This window comes from Phascolarctos cinereus, unplaced genomic scaffold (assembly GCF_003287225.1).
Source record: "Phascolarctos cinereus isolate Bilbo 61053 unplaced genomic scaffold, phaCin_HiC Scaffold_726;HRSCAF=1367, whole genome shotgun sequence".
NCBI lineage: Eukaryota > Metazoa > Chordata > Mammalia > Diprotodontia > Phascolarctidae > Phascolarctos > Phascolarctos cinereus.
In genome coordinates this window covers 395,421,128-395,440,780 of record NW_027556098.1, presented here as the reverse complement: position 1 = coordinate 395,440,780, position 19,653 = coordinate 395,421,128, and the positions used below count along the sequence as shown (strand labels likewise).

Here is a 19,653-nt window from a genome sequence, read left to right as displayed (position 1 = left end):
CCGAGGCACAGCAGGTATGTAATAAATGCTTGTTTTGTCAGTCTCCCATTATGAGGGAGGAAACTGAGGCCAGCAGAGGTTAAGTCACTAGCTCGAGGTCACACCTAGTCAGGATCTGACTCTGGGTCCTGGGATTCCAAATCTAGTACTATCATCAATCAACTGTTAAACATTTGTTAAGCACCTACTAGGTGCTCATCACTGGAGATACTGGAAGCAAAAGACAGGCAGTGAGGGTTAGGGTTGCCTAATGGAGGAGACAACAAGCAAACCCGTATGTACAAACAAGCACTATGCAGGATAAATGGGAAATAATTAGCAGGGGTGAGACACTAGAATTAGGAAGGGTTGAGGATGAGATTTTAGTTGGGATTGAAAGGAAATCTGGGAAGCCAGTGGTCAAGATGAGAAGGGTGTGCACTCCAGGCCTTGGGAACAGCTGGAGAAAATGCCTGGAGTCCAGAGATGGAGTGTTTTGTTTGTGGAACTGCCAGGAGGCCAGAGTCACTGGATCAAAGAATACCTATTGGAGGGTAAGGTGTAAGAAGGCTGGAAAAGTAGGAGGGGTTATGAAGGGCTTTGAATGCCAAACAGAGTATTTTCTTTTTGCTCCTGGAGGTGATAGGGAGCCACTGGAGTTTAGTAGGGGGATGACATGGTTGGGATCCACCTTTTCGTGGCCTCATGGGTGATGGACTGGAGTGGGGAGAGACTTGAGGCAGGAAGACCACCATATGCAGCTAATGCAATAATCCATATGTGAGGTGACCAGGGTCTGCATCAGGATGGTGGAAAGTGTCAGGAGCAAAGGGGACATAGTGAAAAGATGCAGCAAAGGTGAAATTGAGGGGCGATGGAGGCAAGAGATAGTGAGGAATCCAGGCTGACTCCCAGGTTGGGAGACCCAGGGACTGGGAGGATGCATTGCCCTCTTCAGTAACAGAGAAGTTAGGAGGGGTAGGGAGGGCTGAAGAGGAAAGCTAATGAGTTCTGCTTTGGAGGCAATGAATTTAAGACGTCCACTGGACATCCAGTTCAAGATGCCTGGACTGGAGATGCAGAAAGACTGGGGCAGGAAAGGTAGAGTTGGGAACTGTCCACATAGAGATGGTAATTAAATTCACTGGAGCTGATGAGATCAACAGGTGAAGGAGTATAGAGGGAGAAGAGAAGAGGGCCCAGGACACAGCCCTATGGGGCCTTAGAGGACATGATCTGGAGATGGGGCACAGCAAAGGAGACATAGGGAGCAGGCAGATAGGTGGCAGGAGAGAAGGATGTCCTGAAAACCTAGAGAGAAGAGAGTTAAGTATCAAGGAGAAGAGAGTGCTCAGCAGTGCTAAATGTTGCAGGAAGTTCTAGAGGAATGAGGACAGAAGAAAGGTCACTGGATTTGGTCACTATTTCCAGTGCATCCTACTGCAGAAAAGAAAAGGCCAGGCAGGTGCCGAGTCTGGCTCCTCTTCCGTTCAAGGCTAAGTAGTCTGGTCCCCATGTCTCCTTTTTCAGCCTTTGCTGCTACCCCAGGTCCTCCCATCTCTTCTGCCTCTATCCTCTAGCCTTTACTACTTTATGCAGCTCTAAGTACATCCTACCATCTTTCAGGAAAGCTGCTTATTGTAAAAGCTCGTGGAGTCGATTCAGAGGTGTAAGGGGCCTTGTAGACCCCTGAAGTCAATCTTCTCACGTTCAGGCAGGGGAAACAGGGACCCAGAGAGAAGCCCCTTGCTCAAAGCATCTCCCAGGTCATAAGCAGCTGAGATGGGGCTTGAACTCAGCGCTTCGGACTCGAATCCAGGGTTCCTTCTAGGGAACCACAAAGAAAACGTTACTGGATGCAAGTGTTATTGGTTTGCAAATACTAAAAAAGCACTAGGTGCTTGCAAACAGGTGAGTCTGCATTCTGGTAGGTCTGAGGGCGGGAATTAGCATTTGCTTAAAGAGATCCGGAGAAGGGGTAGGTGAGAAGAGAGGGGGAGGAAAAGAGTAAGAAAAGGAGGAGGGGGGAAGAGAAGGAGGGAGGAGGGAGAGAAGGAAGACGGGAGAGGAATGAGAGGAGGAGGAAGTGAAGGAGGAGATGAGGAAAATGAGGAAGGGGAGGGGAAGGAGGAGGAGGCTGATTTCCCCACAGAAAGAGACTAGGGACAGGGAAGGAGGGACACTGAAGGCCAAGCAAAGGGGGACCGTGGCCCAGACCTTTCCCGAACTCGGGACCCTCCCCCCAGGTGCAGTGCTCTGGGTCAGTGCAGGGAGGCCGAGGAGGGCAGCCCGGCCCGAGCAGGGTCCCGCCGCCGCCCCGCCCCCAGCTAGAGCGCCGGCAGCGATCGCCCCAGGGCTCCCTCCCACCCCCAGAGGCTGCGCGCTCTCCCTCTTTCCCCCTCCCCCACTGAGGTGGCGCGCTCCCCGCCCCCCACCGTCCCCGCTGTCGCCATCTTTGTTGAGGGCAGCCGGCAGCCGTGGGAGGGAAGAGGCGGCGGCGGCAGGAGATGCCCAAGTCGTGCGCGGCCCGGCAGTGCTGCAACCGCTACAGCAGCCGCAGGAAGCAGCTCACCTTCCACCGGTGAGGCGGGAGCGGAGCGGGGTGCGGGGGAGGGGGCGGGAGTCTCGGACAGCCCTCAGACAGACCCTTCTCGGGAGCCGGGCCGGGCCGACCTGGCAGACGCACGCGCACATACGAACACATACCCCCCCCCCGACACAGAGGCGTCCGGCCACATACACGCATGCGCGAATTTGAACTTGCGGCCTCCCGGGGGCGCGTGCCCGCCCGGGCGTTTTCTCCCCGCCTGAGGCCCCGCCCACCAAGCGGCTAAAGCCGGGGGCGGGGCAGGGGGCGGGGCCGAGCCTCTGTCAGTTTCGGGTCTGGGGCGGGCTGGCTGTCTCTGGTCTGTCTCTCTGCGCTGTCTCTGTCTCTGTCTCTCTGGGTCTGTCCGTCAATTTCTCTTTTTCTGTTCCTTGCAGTCAGCCAGGCTCACAACCTCACAGTAATTCTCAGACTCTTCTTTTCTTGCTTCCTCTCATATTCATTCAGCTGCCAAATCTTGTTGATTTTACCTCCATAACATCTTTTTTAAAATAATTTTTAATCTTGTTTTTTACAACACCAGCTTTTCCTTCTGTATCTTTTCTTTCTCCTAGAAAACCACTGTAACCTAGAATTTATTTTTAAAAGGAAGAGGAAAAAATTCAGCAAAATTGAATGATACAAAAAAAAAATCTTTTATAAGCAATGTTCCAGACCTGTAGACCTGATCTCTGCAAACGAGGGAGAATGACAGAGATGGTTTTTTTTTTTGATACCTCTTCTTTAGCTCCAAGCTTGTTCTTTGTGTAATTTCATAATATTCAATTTTGATTGTTTCCTGGTGGTGGTAAATTCCATTTACAAATGTCCTAGTCTTTGTGTATGTTGTTTTCTTGCCTCTGCTTATGTACCCATAAGTCTTTGGGTGCTTCTCTATATTCCAGACATTCATCATTTCTTACAGCACAGTTACATTCCATTACATCCATATTCCTCAGTGTATTTAGCCATTCCCTAGTTGTTGGGCATCTAGCTTATTTCCAATTCTTTGCTACCACTAAAAGGGCTGCTATAAATATTTTGGTGTGTGTGGGATTGAATCTCTGGGTTAAAGGGTATGGACATTGTAGTTACTTTGTATAATTCCAGATTACTTTCTACCAATTGATTGTACCAATCCCCAGCTCTACCAAGAATTTGGGGTTTGTATCCATTCCCTTATCTGTACTCACAGGGCCACCATCTTTGTTCAGTCCCTCTTTACCTTTTGCTGGTACTGATTCAGTAGTCTCCCAAATGGGCCTTCTGACTCTAGTCTCTTCTCTCTTTAATTCATTAATTTACCCAGCTGTCAAAGTGATATCTATCTATCTATATCTATATCTATCTATCTATCTATCTATCTATCTATCTATCTATCTATCTATCTATCTATCTATATTTTGGCAACACAATTAGGGTTAAATGACTTGCCCAGGGCAAAACAGCTAGTAAGTGTCAAGTGTCTGAGGCTGCATTTGAACTCAGATCCTCCTGACTCCAGGGCAGGTGCTCTATCGCTGTTCCACCTTGCTGCCCCTAAAGTGATATTTCTAAAGCATAGGTTTGACCATGTTATTCTAGTGGCTCCCCATTCCTCTTAGAATCAAACACAGATCTTAACATATTTGGGTAGCAGATACATTAAGGTGGGCGTGTTCGTTTATAATATAGCAGCAGCCTACCTTTTGAGACTTATTTTGGATTACTCTCATTTATGCCCTTTATAGTTTGGCCAAACTGCCTTTCTTGCCTTTCTTCACACAGGATATTACATCTCATGTCTTTATGTCTTTTCATACCCTTCAGAATCTCTAATCTTCTTTAGCCCAACTAGTGTCTCCAGAATAGGAGACCTCAGTTGCTATTTTTTCTTTATTTTTGAGGTAATCAGGTTCAAATGACTTGTCCAGGGTCACACAGCTAGTAAGTGTCAAGTGCCTGAAGCCACATTTGAACTCATGTCCTCCTGACTCCAGGGGCGGTGCTATATCCACTTCACCACCTAGCTGCCCCTGCTATTTCTTTTTGTGCCCCCAAATCACTGTGTTAGCTTTTGTAGGTACTATGATGTATATTTACTGTGTATCTACTTATACTGTCCGGGTTGTTCCCCCCACCAGATTGTAACCTTCGTGAGGGCAGGGATTGTCTGATTGCCTGGCACATAGTAGAAGCTTAAGAATGATTTCTTGCCTCCTTGTGACTGCAGACTTGTTTCTCCCTGCCCTGGTCATGTAGATGCATCCTTGTCTCTGTGTGTGTGTATGTAAGTCTACCTATCCCTCCATATGTGTCTTTCCTTTTCAGTGTCTCTGCTGTGGCATCTGTCTCTTCTCTGTCTGCCTCTCTCTCTCTTACTTTCCGTCTGTCTTTTGCTCTTTGCCTGGGTCTCTGGTTGTACCTGTTCCTCTGTATTATTCTGTTTTTGGTTCTCTGTGTTTGCACACATGCCATCTGCAGACGACATAGCAGGGTCTCTTAACGTGCCACACCTGGCCCGGGCTGGTACGTCTATACAGACACACTGTCTATTGCCCTACAGTGGAGAGCTCTAAACTCTGTCCGGACAGTGCTAATTAGCCCGCATGAAATCATATGCACATAATGGAGAAGATTGATTGTCTTCAGTCAGCCAGCAAGGGTACAGGGCGAGGGTGCTTCGGAAGACCCGGGTTTGGATTCTTGCCACTTATTGTCTCTGTCCGCTTGGGTAAAGCCCTTCATTTCTCTGAGACACATGTTCCTCACTTGTAAAGTGAGGGGATTGGACCAGATGATGACCCAGCCCTAAATCCTATAATTATTTATTTGGAGCCGGTTCGGGCAGTGTGCCCAGCTAAGTCGTATTAGGGCTGTGAAAGAAGTTGGCAGGTACCTTCTAGGGGTTTACAGTCTGGCTGAGGAGATAAGAGGAGCATCACACATAATATGTATTAAAATAATTAGAGAATAATAACACCACAGGAATATAATTAAGTGCCAGGTCATGTGGTTTCAGGCTCTGTAAATTCTGTTCCTACACAGAGAGATTAGACCAGATCTTTTTTAAGAATTCGGTTTATTTTTTTTTGATATTCAAGTCCACATTCTCTTTCTCCCACTTTGCGTGCCACAACCCTATTGAGAAAGCAAGAAAAATAAAACCTGTTATAAACGTGTGTAATCGAGCAGAACAAATTCCCATATAGGCCCTGTCAAAAATTATCTTAAAAAAAGTACACACGTGTGTATATATGTAATGTACAAACATGTGTACAACACACACACACACACACACACACATATATATAATTGCTTCAGTCTGCCCTCTGAGCCATCAACTGTCAATATGGAGGTGGGTAGCATGTTTTGTCATGAATCCTCCAGAATTATGGTTAGACCAGGAGTTCCTAACTTAGAGGACAGAGAATCTGAGAACTTTGAGGGAGAAAAAAAGTGCACCCTTATTTTTTATTAACCTTATTTTTACTGACCTCCAACAGAAATTTAGCATTTTCTTTAACTATGAATTTAAAGGAAAATCAGAATATTCTGAGAAAACATTGTTTTGGTTTCACCAGACTACCAGAGAGGTCAGCAATCCAAAAAAGGGTTTTAAGACTCCTTGGCTCCTAGACTTTGGGTCTGGAGGGAATCTTGGAACTCATCTAGTCAAGCTGCTTGGGCCCAACACTAGGGACCCTTTGGCTTCTCATTGCAAGTCCCCATGTTCTTTCCAGTAGATTTTGTTGCATCTTGGAAAAATGTGTGCTCTTTCTGAGTCTATACTTCCATTTTTGTATTTCTGTGTTTGCAAATAGTATTGTTTGCACAGACCCTGACGCAGGAGTGGGGTCTCCTGATGTGCACCATGGCTAGGGCTGGGGTGTGTTTGTGCGCGCATGCGTGTGCATGTATACACCACCCATCTGCCCTGCAGTGGAGACTGGAGCTAGCCTGTATAATGAACTTGATATTTCAGCTAAGAGGTGCCCAGAATAGCTTGTGTGGATAGATCCTGAAAATCACGGAGGGTCTCTAGACTTCATGGGAGAAGCCGTCGCTTAGGAACATGGAGGACGGAGTCAAGTTTTTGCTGGTGGGCATTCCAGGTGCTGGGGTTAGTATGAGAAAAGTCTCGAGTGCCCAGGGAGTCCAGTTGGCCAGGATTGGATGGGGGATGGTAAGAGAGCAGCATAATGAAGCATTTTTCTTTCCATATGCCATGCCATGTGAATGATAGGTTTTCTGAGAACATAGTTTCCTCTTGAAAATATTAAACTTGAAATTATATGTATATAAAAAACACTTCTGAGGCAAAACTCCTCTCTTAACTCTTCCTGTACTGTCATCCCTTTTCATTCCCATTGCTTTCACAGTCTATTCTTTTTTTTTGGGGGGGGGAGAGGCATACAGGGTAAAGTGACTTGCCCAGGGTCACAGGCCCAGCTCCACCTGCTGCATCAGCTGGGCACGCCAAAGTACATAGCAATCTTTTTATTTTCTCCTGGTTGACTCTATCCCAATCCACAGTGATTATTCCAGACCTCCCTCCTCAGACCTGCTACACCATCTCCTCCTCTTGGCTCTCAGCAGACTTTACTAAGAAAACAGAAGCCTTCCCTTGTGAGCTAGCTCCCCCTTCTCCCTTACTCCCTGCTTCAAAATTCCCATTCATTATTCCTCATTTTCTTTCTTTTTTTTTTGTTCCATTCTCTGATGAAAAGATGGGCCTTCTTGCCAAAGCTAAGCCCTCCATTTATTCTCTTGGGTCCCATCCTGGGCACCTCCAGGAGCTTGCCTCCCCTATCTCTGCCTTTTCTCTGCCTTCCCCCTCTCCTTATCCACTGTCTTCTTTGCTGCTACTTACAAATATACCCAGGTCTCTCTTGTCCTTAAAAAGCCTTCACTTGACCCTGCCAACTCTTCAGCAATCATCTACTCCCCACCCCCCTTCACAGCAGAAATCCTGGAAAAAGCCATCTACTGTCACTGCCTTCTTGACCTCTCGTTTCTTAGCCCCTTTTATCCTGGCTCCCAACTCCATCACTTGACTGAAACAGCTCTCAGGTTGCCAACGATCTGTTTTTAAGATAAATTTTGGTTGATGTCTTTTGTTTTTATATTTAATAAATTGCCCTCTGTGTCCTTCCTCTTTCTGCTACCCGAGAGGTATCTTTTATCAGAAAGTATATTTTTTAAAAGAAAAAAAAGGAAGAGGAAAAAAATAATGAAACTGATCAGTATGATGAAAATGTCTCGTAATATATGCACTGTTCCCTTCTTGTCCACCTCCTACTTCTGCAAAGGAGTAGGGGGATAGATGATGTCTTGACTGCTAAGGCCAATGACCCTTCCTCAGTCTTCATTCTTCTTGACCCCACTGACCCTCCTCTTGAAGACTCTCCATTCTTGGCTTCTATGACTGCTTCCTCTGGGCTCTTCTACCGGTGGGTCTCCATCTTTCGGCCTGGATCATTACACTCCTCCCACCCAACATAGGGATATGGCTCCAGGCTCTGGCTGGGGCCCTTCTCTCATTCATTCTTTGTATTCTCTTCCTTCACAATCGCCATAGTTCTGTGAGTTCAAGGATCCTCTCTATGCAGGGATTCCCAGAAGTATCTATCCAGTCCTCTCTTGAACTCTAGTCTGTGATTAACACCAGCTTACTGGGCATTTCCATCTGGATGACCTGTGGGCATCTCAAACTCAGTGTGTCCAGATTGGAAACTATTTTATTTGTCCCCCAAACCGTCCCTGCTCTAGACTTCTCCGTGTCTGTTTGCCAGAAGCACCTTCCTTCCAACACACTCAGACCTTGAAGTCGTCCTCAGCCACGCCCCACGTCCAGTTGCCAACATTTCTCACATCTCCCCCATTCTCCACTCACACAGCATTCGCCATACTTCAGGCCCCTGTTGTTTCTTGTCTCTTCATACAGTTTTTCCTCTCTGTGATCCATCCTCCATCTAAATTAACATTCCCTAAACAGATTTGACTGTATCACTTTCCCTGTTAAAAAAATAAAAATCTTTGGTGGCTTCCTGTGCCTTCTAACAGAACACAAACAATCCTCAGTCCGGTATCTATCTAAGGCTCTTCAAAATCTGGTTCTGTCTTTTACGGGTTTATTTCCTCTTACTCCCCTTAATGCAGGATCCGTTATAGTCAAACTGGACTGCCCGTGTTCTCTGAGTCTGCTGTTCTACCTGGCCTCCACCTAAAAACAAGTGGTCTAGACGGCCCTCCCATCTCTCGTCTGCATCCCAGCAGCTCAGGTGCCTGTACCTGCCTGAGACCCTTCCGCCCTCTCTCTCTCACCCCCTCCCCCAGTTACCAGCATATTCTCCCTCCTGAAATGAGTCTGTAGACTTTGGATTTACTTTCTTAGGTACAAGTTGCATCCTTTGAGTAGAGAGTACACTCTTGAGGGCTGGCAGGGACTGTTCAATTTTTATCTCTGAATGTCTGGCATCAAGCCATGTGTTTCTTATTCATAATAGGCTTTTTTTTCCCCCCAGAGTCTTTTTTTTTTTACATTAGTCATATTGTAAGGAAGAATTAGAACCAATAGGAGGAATCACAAGAAAGAGAAAACAAAACAGAATAAGTGTAGATAGTATGCTTCCATCTGCATTCAGACTACATAGTTCTTTCTCTGTTTTTTCTTTTTGAGGCATTTGGGGTTAAGTGACTTGCCCAGAGTCACACAGCTAGTGTTATTTGTCTGAGGCCGAATTTGAACTCAGGTCCTGCTGACTCCAGGGCCGGTGCTCTATCCACAGCGCCACCTAGCTGCCCCCATAGTTCTTTAAGATACCAAGGTATGTCTGCCTTTGTTTTTTTAAAGGAGGGGTGTGATACAATCTGGTTTATGCATATATAAAAAGTTCAGGAGACACAGTTTTGGGTAATTAATCATATTTATTAATAATGCTAGCATATTATTAATAAAAGGGGTGACATTCTTGTATGCCAAAGACTGATCATGGTGTCGATTCAACGCTTATGTGTCCTTGGTAGAGTGGGTGTTCCTGAGGGTGGAAATCAACTCTGATTGGTTAACAATTAATGAGATAATGAATATTATAATATGAGGTCCTATTCTAATGAGGGGCCTGCGTTAGACTTTGATCATGTCATTTACTTTGAAATCACCCCAGCCATAGGCAATTTAATCAAAGAATTTATCTCCACCCAGACCTGCATAGGGCACAATAGGCTTCCCAAGATTGTTAAGAAAGTTCACCCAACCTCGCTATTGGCAATGTTCTTCAAAGATCGAACAACCCACTGGCTTCTGAAAAAATCCTGGTCCTAATTCAGTAGCTGATTATTCATATCTTTTGGAGTTGTCCTATATCCTTGCATTGCTGAGAAGAGCTAAGTCTATGAAAGTTAGTCATCGCACAGTGTGGCTGTTACTGTGTACGACGTTCTCCTGGTTCTGCTCACTTCACTCAGCCTCAGACCATACAGGTCTTTCCAGGTTTTTCTGAAGTCTGGCTGCTCATCATTTCTTATAGCACAATAGTATTCCATTACATTCACATACCACAACTTGTTCAGCCATTCCCCAGTTGATGGGCATCCCCTCATAATAGACTTTTAATGTGTTTGTTGATGAATTGATTTTGTTATTTGTGAAAAAAATGCCGTGCATCTGTTTTGCTCTGAATTATTGTCATCTGTAAGATGAGGGGGTTGGGTTAGATAATGCCCAGGGACCCTTCCAGCGATATATCTGTGCTCCTGTGGTCCAAGGGTGCCCTCAGGCCTCCCTGATCCACCCTGGCTTCAGGGATTTTCTCAATATATGTCAAGTGTTAATGGCAAAATTAGTCTGAGGAGTGTAATGGTCTGTTGGAGATTTGGGGAATGTGTCTTCTAGGCTTTCTTGGGGACTTTCACAACACAGATAGATTCAGAAACCCTGGTCGCTGGGGCTCTTAGGCCACCCCTCGTGTTTTGGGTTTATTATTTATGAGAATATTGGCTTGAAGAAATCGGATATGGCTTAAGCTTTCAAACCTTTCAAGCAAACAGAGGTTGCTGAAGCCCTGTTTTCTCAGGCCGGCATTTTCTTGCATTTCCTTCTCTGCCTTGCACAGGTTCCCTTTCAGCCGCCCCGAGCTGCTGAAGGAATGGGTGCTGAACATCGGCCGAGGCAACTTCAAGCCCAAGCAGCACACGGTCATCTGCTCGGAGCATTTCCAGCCGGACTGCTTCAGCGCCTTCGGCAACCGCAAGAACCTGAAGCAGAACGCAGTGCCCACAGTGTTTGCTTTCCGGGAGACAGCACAGGTAGGGACTGCAAGTCCAGATGCAGCTTGGCCATGGAGTAAATGAAGGACCTTTGCTTGATAAGAACCTATAATTAGGGGTCACTTCAGAAGTAATGGATACTTTGCAATAAGATGCTATCAGAGAGACTCTGCAGTGAATGACTCAGAGGCCTAGCTTCTCCCTGGCCTCTGACCCTTGCCCTCTGACCTGCAAGACAAGCACCAAGCTCTGCAGAGTCTGCCCTCAGGCCTCCTTTACTAAGAGGGACGGAGGACTGGGACTGGCTGTGCCCCCTCTGGTCTCAGAAAGACCGAGGAGTCCCATGAATATATGAAGGTACCTGGTGATAAGGGCATGTGTGCAGGGCCACACAGAGAGTGTGAGAGGTGAGATTGGATTCCAAGTCTTCCTGCCCCCAAGACCAGCCTCTGGCTACTCCCCCCCTGCTGTGGCTGTAGCCCCCTTGTCCAGGGAAAAGCCACCCAAATGACCACGGAGGAGTCATCAGCCTAAAGACAGGCAGGCTGTGAAGGGGAACTATTGAGACCCATTGCAGAATGAAAGAGAGGAGATAGGGTGGGTGCAGACTTCATCATGGAATCCCAGAATACTCCTAGCTACCTGAAGAGAGCTGAAAGAGAGAGTTCTAGTGAACTTAGAGGCGGTGGTGCAGTGGGCAGAGCACTGAGCTTGGAGTCAGGAAGACCTCAGTTCAAATGTGGCCTCAGACACCCTGGGCAAGTCACTGCCCCTCTGTCTGCCTCAATTTCTTCATCTGTAGAGTGGGCATAATAATAATAGCACCTACCTCACAGGATTTGTTATGAGGATCAAATGAGATCATATTTGTAAAGCGCTTTGTTAATCTTAAAGTGCTATACAAATGCTAGCTATTAGTAATCAAGAGAACGTGATAAAACTTTAATAATATACCTTCACTGAGCAGTTGGGGTGGGGGTGTTTGTGTGGAGAGATGGGGGTGGGAAAGAGCAACATCACAGGGAAAAAAGGCTGTGAAATATTTTTAAAGAAAGGCAGTTTTATTGCCTGCTGGTGCAGACAGTAACACTGCTGATGGGAAATACAGCATCAGGTTATAAGTCAGATTTTAAAGTCTTTTCTAAACAAGGACATTAGAATTATTTGCAGTTCGGCCCCACTTGAACTGTTCCTTAGCCATTATAAACCTTAAAATCGTCTGCAGACATGAGCTGATGTTCTTAAATGTGAGCTTCTATTGCAAGTAGGCTAAATAATTCACTTCACACTAAAGACACCTGTTTTCTACGGGTGATGTAAAGACGCACTCCAGCCCAGCATCTCCAAATCTTTGTCAGTTTCAAATGAATGGAGTTCAGATTGCTAGGGTTTTTAATTGTATTTCCCTGCACACCACATACATATTAGACATATAGAATTTGTTACCCCAATAGCTTTCTGTTCCAAGAACGCCAACCGCCTCAAGAAGTTTTCATGTAAATTTGCAGATGGATCATTGGAATTGTATTTCTTTGTTTCTAGAATTTCATTTCTAAGCATTTCCCATCTCTTTTTGACTGACTTATCCCATCATATTGGAGCCTACTGGGTTTTATCTCTACTTTTGTTGAAATCTGCTCCCCCCAAATCTAATCTATCAGATTATATCATAGATATATGAAAGGAACCTCAGAGAGCAGTTAGTCCAACGCTGTCATTTTACAGAGGAGGGGACTGAGGCCCACGGAGGTGACTTTCCCACAGTCACATAGACAGTGAGCAGTGGAGCAAGGGTTAGAATGCTGGTCCTTGGATTCTCAGTTCGACACCGTGCATGCCCCTCCTTGCATTTCCTCTTCTCTGTCACAAATTCAAATGCTGGAGTGGTCATTTACCTCCGCTCCCCACCCATCCCCTTCAAGCCCATCACGGGTCCTGTCATTTCTGTTAGTAACAGGTTCCCTGTGTTGGTGAGACTCAGATCCAAAATATTAGTTCCTCTCGTTGCTTCATCTTTTGATGGATAAAATTATTAAGACAAACCAAGTGAATGTTGGTTGCTCTGCTGTGGGAGGGAAATGGATGTCATATCTGAATACCCTTCTGTTTTTGAGGGTGGCGTCATGTAACGTAGCTGCCGCCGCCTCTTCCACCAAGCTCAGTGTGCATGCTGTTTGAGGACAACCACCGGTCACATTGGTGGGTTAGTTTAGGAACATCTCATTGGATAGGGAAGCTCCCTCTGGGACCAGGGGAGAAGCTGAGTCTTTCTGTCCTTGCATTTTTCAAGGTGCACTGTGCCCAGAGGGAAGGCAGGTCCTGTTAAAACCTCTGTCTTGTGTTTCTGTCCCCCTGCAGCTGGTTAGGGAGAACACAGACCCTGCTGGCCAGAGGAGTGATGCGCAGGCACAGCCAGGGAAGGTAAATCTCAAAGCTGTACAGAGTGTGGTTTGTTATGTGATTTCTCTTTTCTTTTTTGAGCTAAGCAGTGGGGTTAAGTGACTTCCCCAGGGTCACATAGCCAGTAAGTTATGTGTCTGAGGCCAGATTTGAACTCGGGTCCTCCTGAATCCAGAGCCGGTACTCTACCCACTGTGCCACCTAGCTGCCCCTGTTATGTGATTTCTGAGCAGGCCTAATCACCTTTGGAAACATTGGCCACACTGACCACCTTGCTGTTTCTCCAAGATGCTCCATCTCCCAATCTGCTGCTTCTGCCCTTGGCTGTCCCCGATGCCAGAATGCCCTTCCCTCCTCTGCCTCCCCACTCTTAGATTTCCTGGCCTCCTGCGAGACTTAGATCAAATCTCACCTTGTGAAGGAGACTCTTCCCTTTGAGGTGACCTTCCGCCTCCTTTGCATATATCTTGTGTATGCTTACTTGTAGAATATTCTCTTTGAGGGCAGTGATTAATTTTCTCCTTCTTTGTACCCCCTGCCTGGCACTGGGTAATGAATGCTGGCTGGCTGCTGAGGTGGTAGGAGGGTGGGCCGGGCAGCCTGTCTGCAGCCCTGAAAATTTCCTTAAGGAAAGGGCTACTTTGGTGAAGTAACAACTTTCAAATGACTAATTTAAAGAAATCATAAAGGAGAGCAGAAGACAGAGGTTTTTCGTACCTTTTTCTTTTTAAAAAATATTTTATTGATGCCATTTTTTTTACAAGTATCACTTTCCACTGACATCTCCTTCTCCCCCACAATGATAGATCTGTCCCTTGTGACAAAAGGAAAGCAAAACTAGCCAACAGTTGGCCCCTTTAACGGGTGGATTCCTCATTGTGTACCTGTGGTCCCACTCATCTCTGCCAGGATGGCGTGGTTTGCTTTACCACAAGCTCTCTGAAGTCACGATCATATCTTTTCACTTTTTGTCCATCATTCTTAAGTGGTTACAAGTTTTATTTGCTTCTAACGTATGTATTTCTATTTTGTGTAGAAAGTGTTGCTTGTTCAAGCCATGGTATAAAAACGTGGTGGGCTACCTGATTTTCATAACCCCCTCCACCCCGCCAGGGTTACTTTGGGGATGGTACAAAGGTGTATGGGCTGTAAGGTGCCACCTAATGGGGGACCCAGAAGGGCTTCAATGCTAATTCTCCATTGCTGCTTTTTAGGTCTTCTCAGGAGCAGGGGCTGGGGAATATACCCCAGGAAGAAAGATGGAAATCCCACTTGACAAGCACCAATTATCCCCAGATGCTGAGGCTTCTGAAAAAGAGGTAGGGTGTTAGGCTGTGGGTCCTCTGGTTAAAAATAGAAAGGAAATACTTAGCTGTTCATTCTCTATATTTTTAAAATGTTATGAAAGAAATGTTTCTTACCAACATAGAAGCCAGAAAGAACATGGCACACGTCTCCCCAAAATGCCCTCTCTGGGAGAGCCAAGATCTGAATGGGTTTACCCATGACTATACTGTGTTTATTATTTTCAGCATAAATAGCAGATGCAGTTGATTTCTAGGCACTTTCAGCCGAGTGTGTGAGGATGCCAAACACCTGCCAGGGGATCCCACAAGCAACACCCACTTCCTGAAAACAAGAAAGGGCAGATTTGTGCCAGGGAAGCAGGGATGGGAATTCCCCCTTTATACCTCATCCCTCATCTACCTTTGCTCCTAGGTCTCCTCTTACACGACACAGGAAGTCTCATCCCGCCTCCTGCCCACCAGTCCTCCAGGGCAGAGAGGTTCACTTCCCTTCCTGGCATCAGATCACAGCTATGCTCTCCTGGACTTAGATGCTTTAAAAAAAAAACTTGTGCTCACACTGAAGGAAAATGAACGGCTCCGCAGGAGGCTAAAGATGCAGAGGGTGGCCATGAGAAGGATGTCCAGCCGCCTTCAGGCTCTCCAGGAGGAGAAGAGGCGAAAGAAAGCCCTGCAGAGGGAAGAGGAAGGACCGGCAGCCTGAGCTGGAGGAGCTCCCTCCTCTGGAAGACAGACGGTGGTCCATCGCCTCGTCCAGGGCCCCGCTCCATGGCGGCAGCGGCAGCGGCTCGGGCCCCACTGCTGCCGGCACTTTGGAGAGACTAGCACCCCGAGCATGGCAGAGGAGAGGAGTGTTGGGGCAGTACAGTAAGTGGAGGGAAAAAAACCCGCTCACTGCCATGCTGGGTCAGAAAGGGGAAGCGTCTCAAACACAGACTGAGTATGATTCCATTTCAGTGTTTGTTTTTTTGCTACCACCGCATTTCAACACGAAGCAAACATTCCCTTAGGATTGATGAGCATAGAAGGAGCTAACAGTGGGACCTAGGCTGCAAGAAGGATGTCTTAAGTCAAGGGGATTAGCTAGATGTGATGGTGGAAGAGAAAACCAGGTAGGTTTCTTTTGGAAAGAATGGAAAGATCCAGAGAACAGTATTTTCCGAGGCAGTGCCTGAGAGTCCCAATCCTCTATGGAGTCACTCCTGCCCAAGCAGGCACTCGGAGGTCTGTCTGGGTTGGGGTTTGCCAGTATCCTGTTGTAAAGTGGTATAAATTGCACTCGTATTCCTAGTCTGAGAGGGTGTGCCTGCGCCTCCTACAAGGACTTTGCAGGTTTCTGTCCTTTGCTAGATAGGAATCACTTGTTTTGAGTTTCCCTCCTCGCTCCATCCAGGCTACTGTGGACATGGAAAAAGGCTCAGAAATGGTTTCACTTTATGCCTTGTAAAGCAGTGGACAGGGCACATACCTTTGACAAAAACATTTTGTTTATTAAAACCCCTCACACAGCTGATTACAGGCCCCCCCCCACCGGACTTCAAGTTCCTTGGACCAGTGTGATGTACAACACCGTGACAGCCTCTTCCTTCTGTCCGTGCATGCTGTGCTTTGTGTAAACAGTAGTGTCCTATGTGTGACATAGCCTTGTGGGAGGCTGGAGGAGGCAGAGATTTGTGCTTCCTAAGCATGTGTGGGACACTGTGGTTCAGTCAGAGGAGGGGTGAAATAAATCTGGAAGGAGCCTTCAGTGAAACCACTGCCTCTTTCCATGATCGTGCTTTTGAAAAATGAGTCCCAGCTCCAGCTTTCAGAAAGGGTTTATTATTGACAATACAGTGCCTTCTGTACAACCAGCTTCAACAAAATGAAGAAAATTGGTACCCACAAGAACCATCTGCAGCAAAGGGGACAACGGGCCGCGTGAAGTCAGAGTCCTTTGGCAAAGTTTATTGCACAATTTGTATTAGCTTCAGGTATAGGAAACATTGTAAAAATGGGCATGAATGTCACAGAATTAGACAACCTGAACTGTTTGTTTCTTAAAAATTTGGGGGAGGGAGCATGACTGATTACGCCGATACCAAAGCCCAGGCATGGAGAGCTTGATTCTAGTAGCTGTGGGGGGGGCAGAAGGCTGGGCCCCTGCAAATCAAACTCCTGCTCATGTGATTGCACTTAGAATAGAGCTACATAACCCTCGGAGGTGCACAGGAACAAGGCCATTCCACAACCAAGAGCACGGGCCTGTTTGCTTGTTGGACTGATTACTACAGGTAACTTGGAAGACTATTCAAGTGTATCCTGGTTCCTAACACCTTCTGCCTCCACTACAACGGGCAGGTCAAAAAAGAGGACCTTCTAGAGCAGAACCACCCCACTCTTCCTGTAAGTGGGGAGGATGTGCCCCCTGGCTATCCCTGGGGCCACCTGCTAGAGGGAGCCCTGCCTGCCCACTCCTACAGGAAGTCTTTTCGAGGGGTTTTACAGACTCACTCAATTAGCACCTCTCTACAGCATTGGCCAGTTTTCTCCCAATCAGGCTAATGTTTCTCCCTTGTCTCCCTGTGGCCTTCTCCTTGTCCAGTAAGTGGGCAGTGGTCCCAGTTCTCAGCCAGATTGGCTGAAAACATGGGAAGGATCCATGGTTTTCCATGCAATGTGTGGGGGAGGCAGGTAATCCTAGTTACACTGGGAGAAAGCCAAATCCTGGGCCTAGGGTTCACAGTTTTAGTGGTAATATAAAGACAAATGCAGTGGGAAAGGCAAAGATGTCTTCCAGACATGTTCGCTGTTCTCAGGTAACAAGCATTCATTCAGTAAATTCAGAACCTTCTCCAAATCCCCTTTTCGGTAATCACAAGACATGAAGATTGTCGGGAGGAAGCTGGTGTGGATGCTTACTCACTTCATCATCAGGACCACACCATGGCCCGTGTTTTCCTTTTGGTTTGCAGGAAGCCTCCAGAAGTAAGGGAGAGGGCACAATGTCCCACATACACCTCATGAAAGAGCCCTGAAACTTGGGGTTGGTGGGCCACTGTCGCTCCGATGCCGGAGGATGTGACCCAGGGCTCTGTGCCCCGAGGGGCCCTCTTCCCAGCAGGGCCATGCTCTGTGCCCACAGGCTCCTCCAGGAAATGGGCATCTGTCAGCTTTGTGGTTGTAGTCAAGGGCAGGATTACCTTAGTACTACAGTACCCATGAAAGCTGGGGTGGTTATGTGTCCCTTCACATAATTGGTAAATGACCTTCTATAGGAATAATACAAAATGAAAACATCTGTAGGTTTCTGTTTCATGTGCTTCCAAACTTTCAGACTCCCAGGAAAAGCAGTTTTGCAGCATCTTCTTGACCCCTTGTTTTCTCATAAGGTTTATCCATCAGTATCGATCCTGTGAGCTGTGAGAGGAAAGACAGGCTCAGGGCTGGGAGGAATTGATTGTAGTCCTGTTACATGCAGAGCAGTGGCATAACAGGGAGGGTCTGTCTGGAGCCCACGGGGCCAGTACAGTGGGGGTTCTCAGCCTCCTGTTGCCAGATGATGGGTTCAGCCCAGTCATCCAAAGGCAAGAACATGGCTTGCTACCTCTACATGTGGGTACCTCGAGGACAGACTGTGTCCCAGAGCAGTCGCCCCTGGAGGACAGGTGGGCAGGACAGGGCAGGATGACTTACACTGCTTTGGTATCCGAAGGGCTTCTTTGTCTGATGCCATCACTTGGTGCAGCACTCCTCGAAACTGGTAAAGCACCTTTAGGCTCTTCTCTTCACCCACACATGGGTCATAAAACCCAGGAAGCCCAGCCTGTGATGACAGACACAGAGATACCATGAGTCAGCCCTGCAAATCCTCCTAAAGTTTGGCCTGGAAGCTAACCAGGGTAGCCATAACAGGACGCAGCATCAACATCAAAAATTATCCCTAGAAGACAGGCCTCTGGAAAACACAACCATTGGCTCTAAAAGTTCCCTCTTCGGTCCCAGGCTTCCAGTCCCAACACAGGTCCTTCCCTTCTCATCCTACAAGTCTGTGTCTCCACAGGAGCACCTCTGCCAAGTGGAAAAATGAAACAAAAACCCAGAGACTCTAGTCCTTCCTTAAGGAAGCTCTTGAGTTCTGGAAGGTTGGCATCAAACCTATTTATATACTTGTTTACTGTATGCCCAGCCTTCTACAGGTTCTGTGACCAAAGGGCATGGCAGAATCCTGGCTTGGGCTCTGAGGGAATTTAACAACATCCAATCAGTCAGCTTGCCTGCCACTGTCACCATCCGCCTCCCCCCATCCTGTGGGCATGGCAAGGCCGGTACCTTGGAGGCTTCCGTGAGGATTAGCTTGGAGTCCTTCACCAAGCACTGCAGGGGGACAGTGACATCGATCACCTTCACTTTCTCGTTCTTCCTGCTCTTGTCATTGACAAACTTGCCATACCAGGCGTTCAGGATGATCAGTCCTGAGGAACACAGTGAGTTACGGCCCAGAGAAGGTGCCCTTGCCCCCCTGCTTTGCTCCCCTCCAGTACCCAGAGCCCCCTTGACCCAATAAAGCTGACGGTGCTTTTACCCATTCTGGACTCCTCTGCCTCGATTATTCTTCGTACAGATTCCTGCATCAACCGAACCTGCCAATGAACCAAGATGGTAGAAGTCAGCTTTCACTGGGTCCCGCCACAGAGAGGAAACCAAAATAAGGAGCAATGAAAACAGGTGGAGTTAGGGGGAAGGCAGAGAGCCAGCCACAAACAAGCCCAAGCTGAGAACCTCAGTCTTCAGCTCCAGGAATGGGACCGCCCTGACAGGGAGAGCTTCCTGACTACATGGCAACCTTAGGGTTAACTCAGGCTTGGGCTGGGGGAAAAGTGAAGTGGCCTTCCATGGAGCTCCTGAGGCCTGGGGGAGAAGCTGAGAATGCCTCTAGAGGACTGCCTTTAATGAAAGTATTACACTGAGCTGCTGAGAGGAAGGAGGAAAGGTGTGCCCAGCTTTTAAAAATCATCATTCCTGGGGCAGCTAGGTGGTGCAGTGGATAGAGCTCCAGCCTTGGAGTTAGGAGGACATGAGTTCAAATCCAACCTCAGACACTTGACACTAGCTGGGTGACCCTGGGCAAGTCACTTAACCCTGACTGCCTCA

General features: G+C 47.3%; 2 protein-coding genes across 4 annotated transcripts in view; one reads left to right on the top strand and one right to left on the bottom strand.

The window, feature by feature from the left end:
• Positions 1–2,421: 2,421 nt before the first annotated feature.
• Positions 2,422–16,273, top strand: THAP3 (THAP domain containing 3). Of its 2 annotated transcripts, XM_020974915.2 has the most exons (5): positions 2,423–2,560; positions 10,660–10,852; positions 13,172–13,234; positions 14,428–14,532; positions 14,933–16,273. In XM_020974915.2, the coding sequence occupies exons 1-5, from the start codon at positions 2,487–2,489 to the stop codon at positions 15,221–15,223; spliced, it is 726 nt and encodes a 241-aa protein (XP_020830574.1). In that variant the 5' UTR covers positions 2,423–2,486; the 3' UTR covers positions 15,224–16,273. The 2 variants fall into 2 exon arrangements, with proteins under 2 accessions (XP_020830580.1, XP_020830574.1); XM_020974921.2 differs by lacking the exon at positions 13,172–13,234 and having other exon boundaries at positions 2,422–2,560.
• Positions 16,274–16,319: 46 nt separating this feature from the next.
• DNAJC11 (DnaJ heat shock protein family (Hsp40) member C11) overlaps positions 16,320–19,653 on the bottom strand; it is a 70,716-nt gene continuing 67,382 nt past the window's right edge. For both annotated transcript variants that reach the window (XM_020974901.2, XM_078145718.1), the window contains exons 13-16: positions 19,085–19,142; positions 18,832–18,974; positions 18,196–18,325; positions 16,320–17,919 (exon numbers count right to left, since the gene is read on the bottom strand). In XM_020974901.2, the coding sequence (XP_020830560.1) occupies positions 17,894–17,919; positions 18,196–18,325; positions 18,832–18,974; positions 19,085–19,142 (357 nt within the window). In that variant the 3' untranslated portion in view covers positions 16,320–17,893. The remainder of the gene's footprint in view (positions 17,920–18,195; positions 18,326–18,831; positions 18,975–19,084; positions 19,143–19,653) is intronic.

Bases quoted from the DNA above. Each gene is read 5' to 3' on its own strand.
- THAP3 (XM_020974915.2), top strand. From the start codon at position 2,487: ATGCCCAAGTCGTGCGCGGCCCGGCAGTGCTGCAACCGCTACAGCAGC. The intron at 13,235-14,427 runs GTAAATCTCAAA...GCTGCTTTTTAG, and splicing joins CGCAGGCACAGCCAGGGAAG to GTCTTCTCAGGAGCAGGGGC. The intron at 14,533-14,932 runs GTAGGGTGTTAG...CTTTGCTCCTAG, and splicing joins CTGAGGCTTCTGAAAAAGAG to GTCTCCTCTTACACGACACA.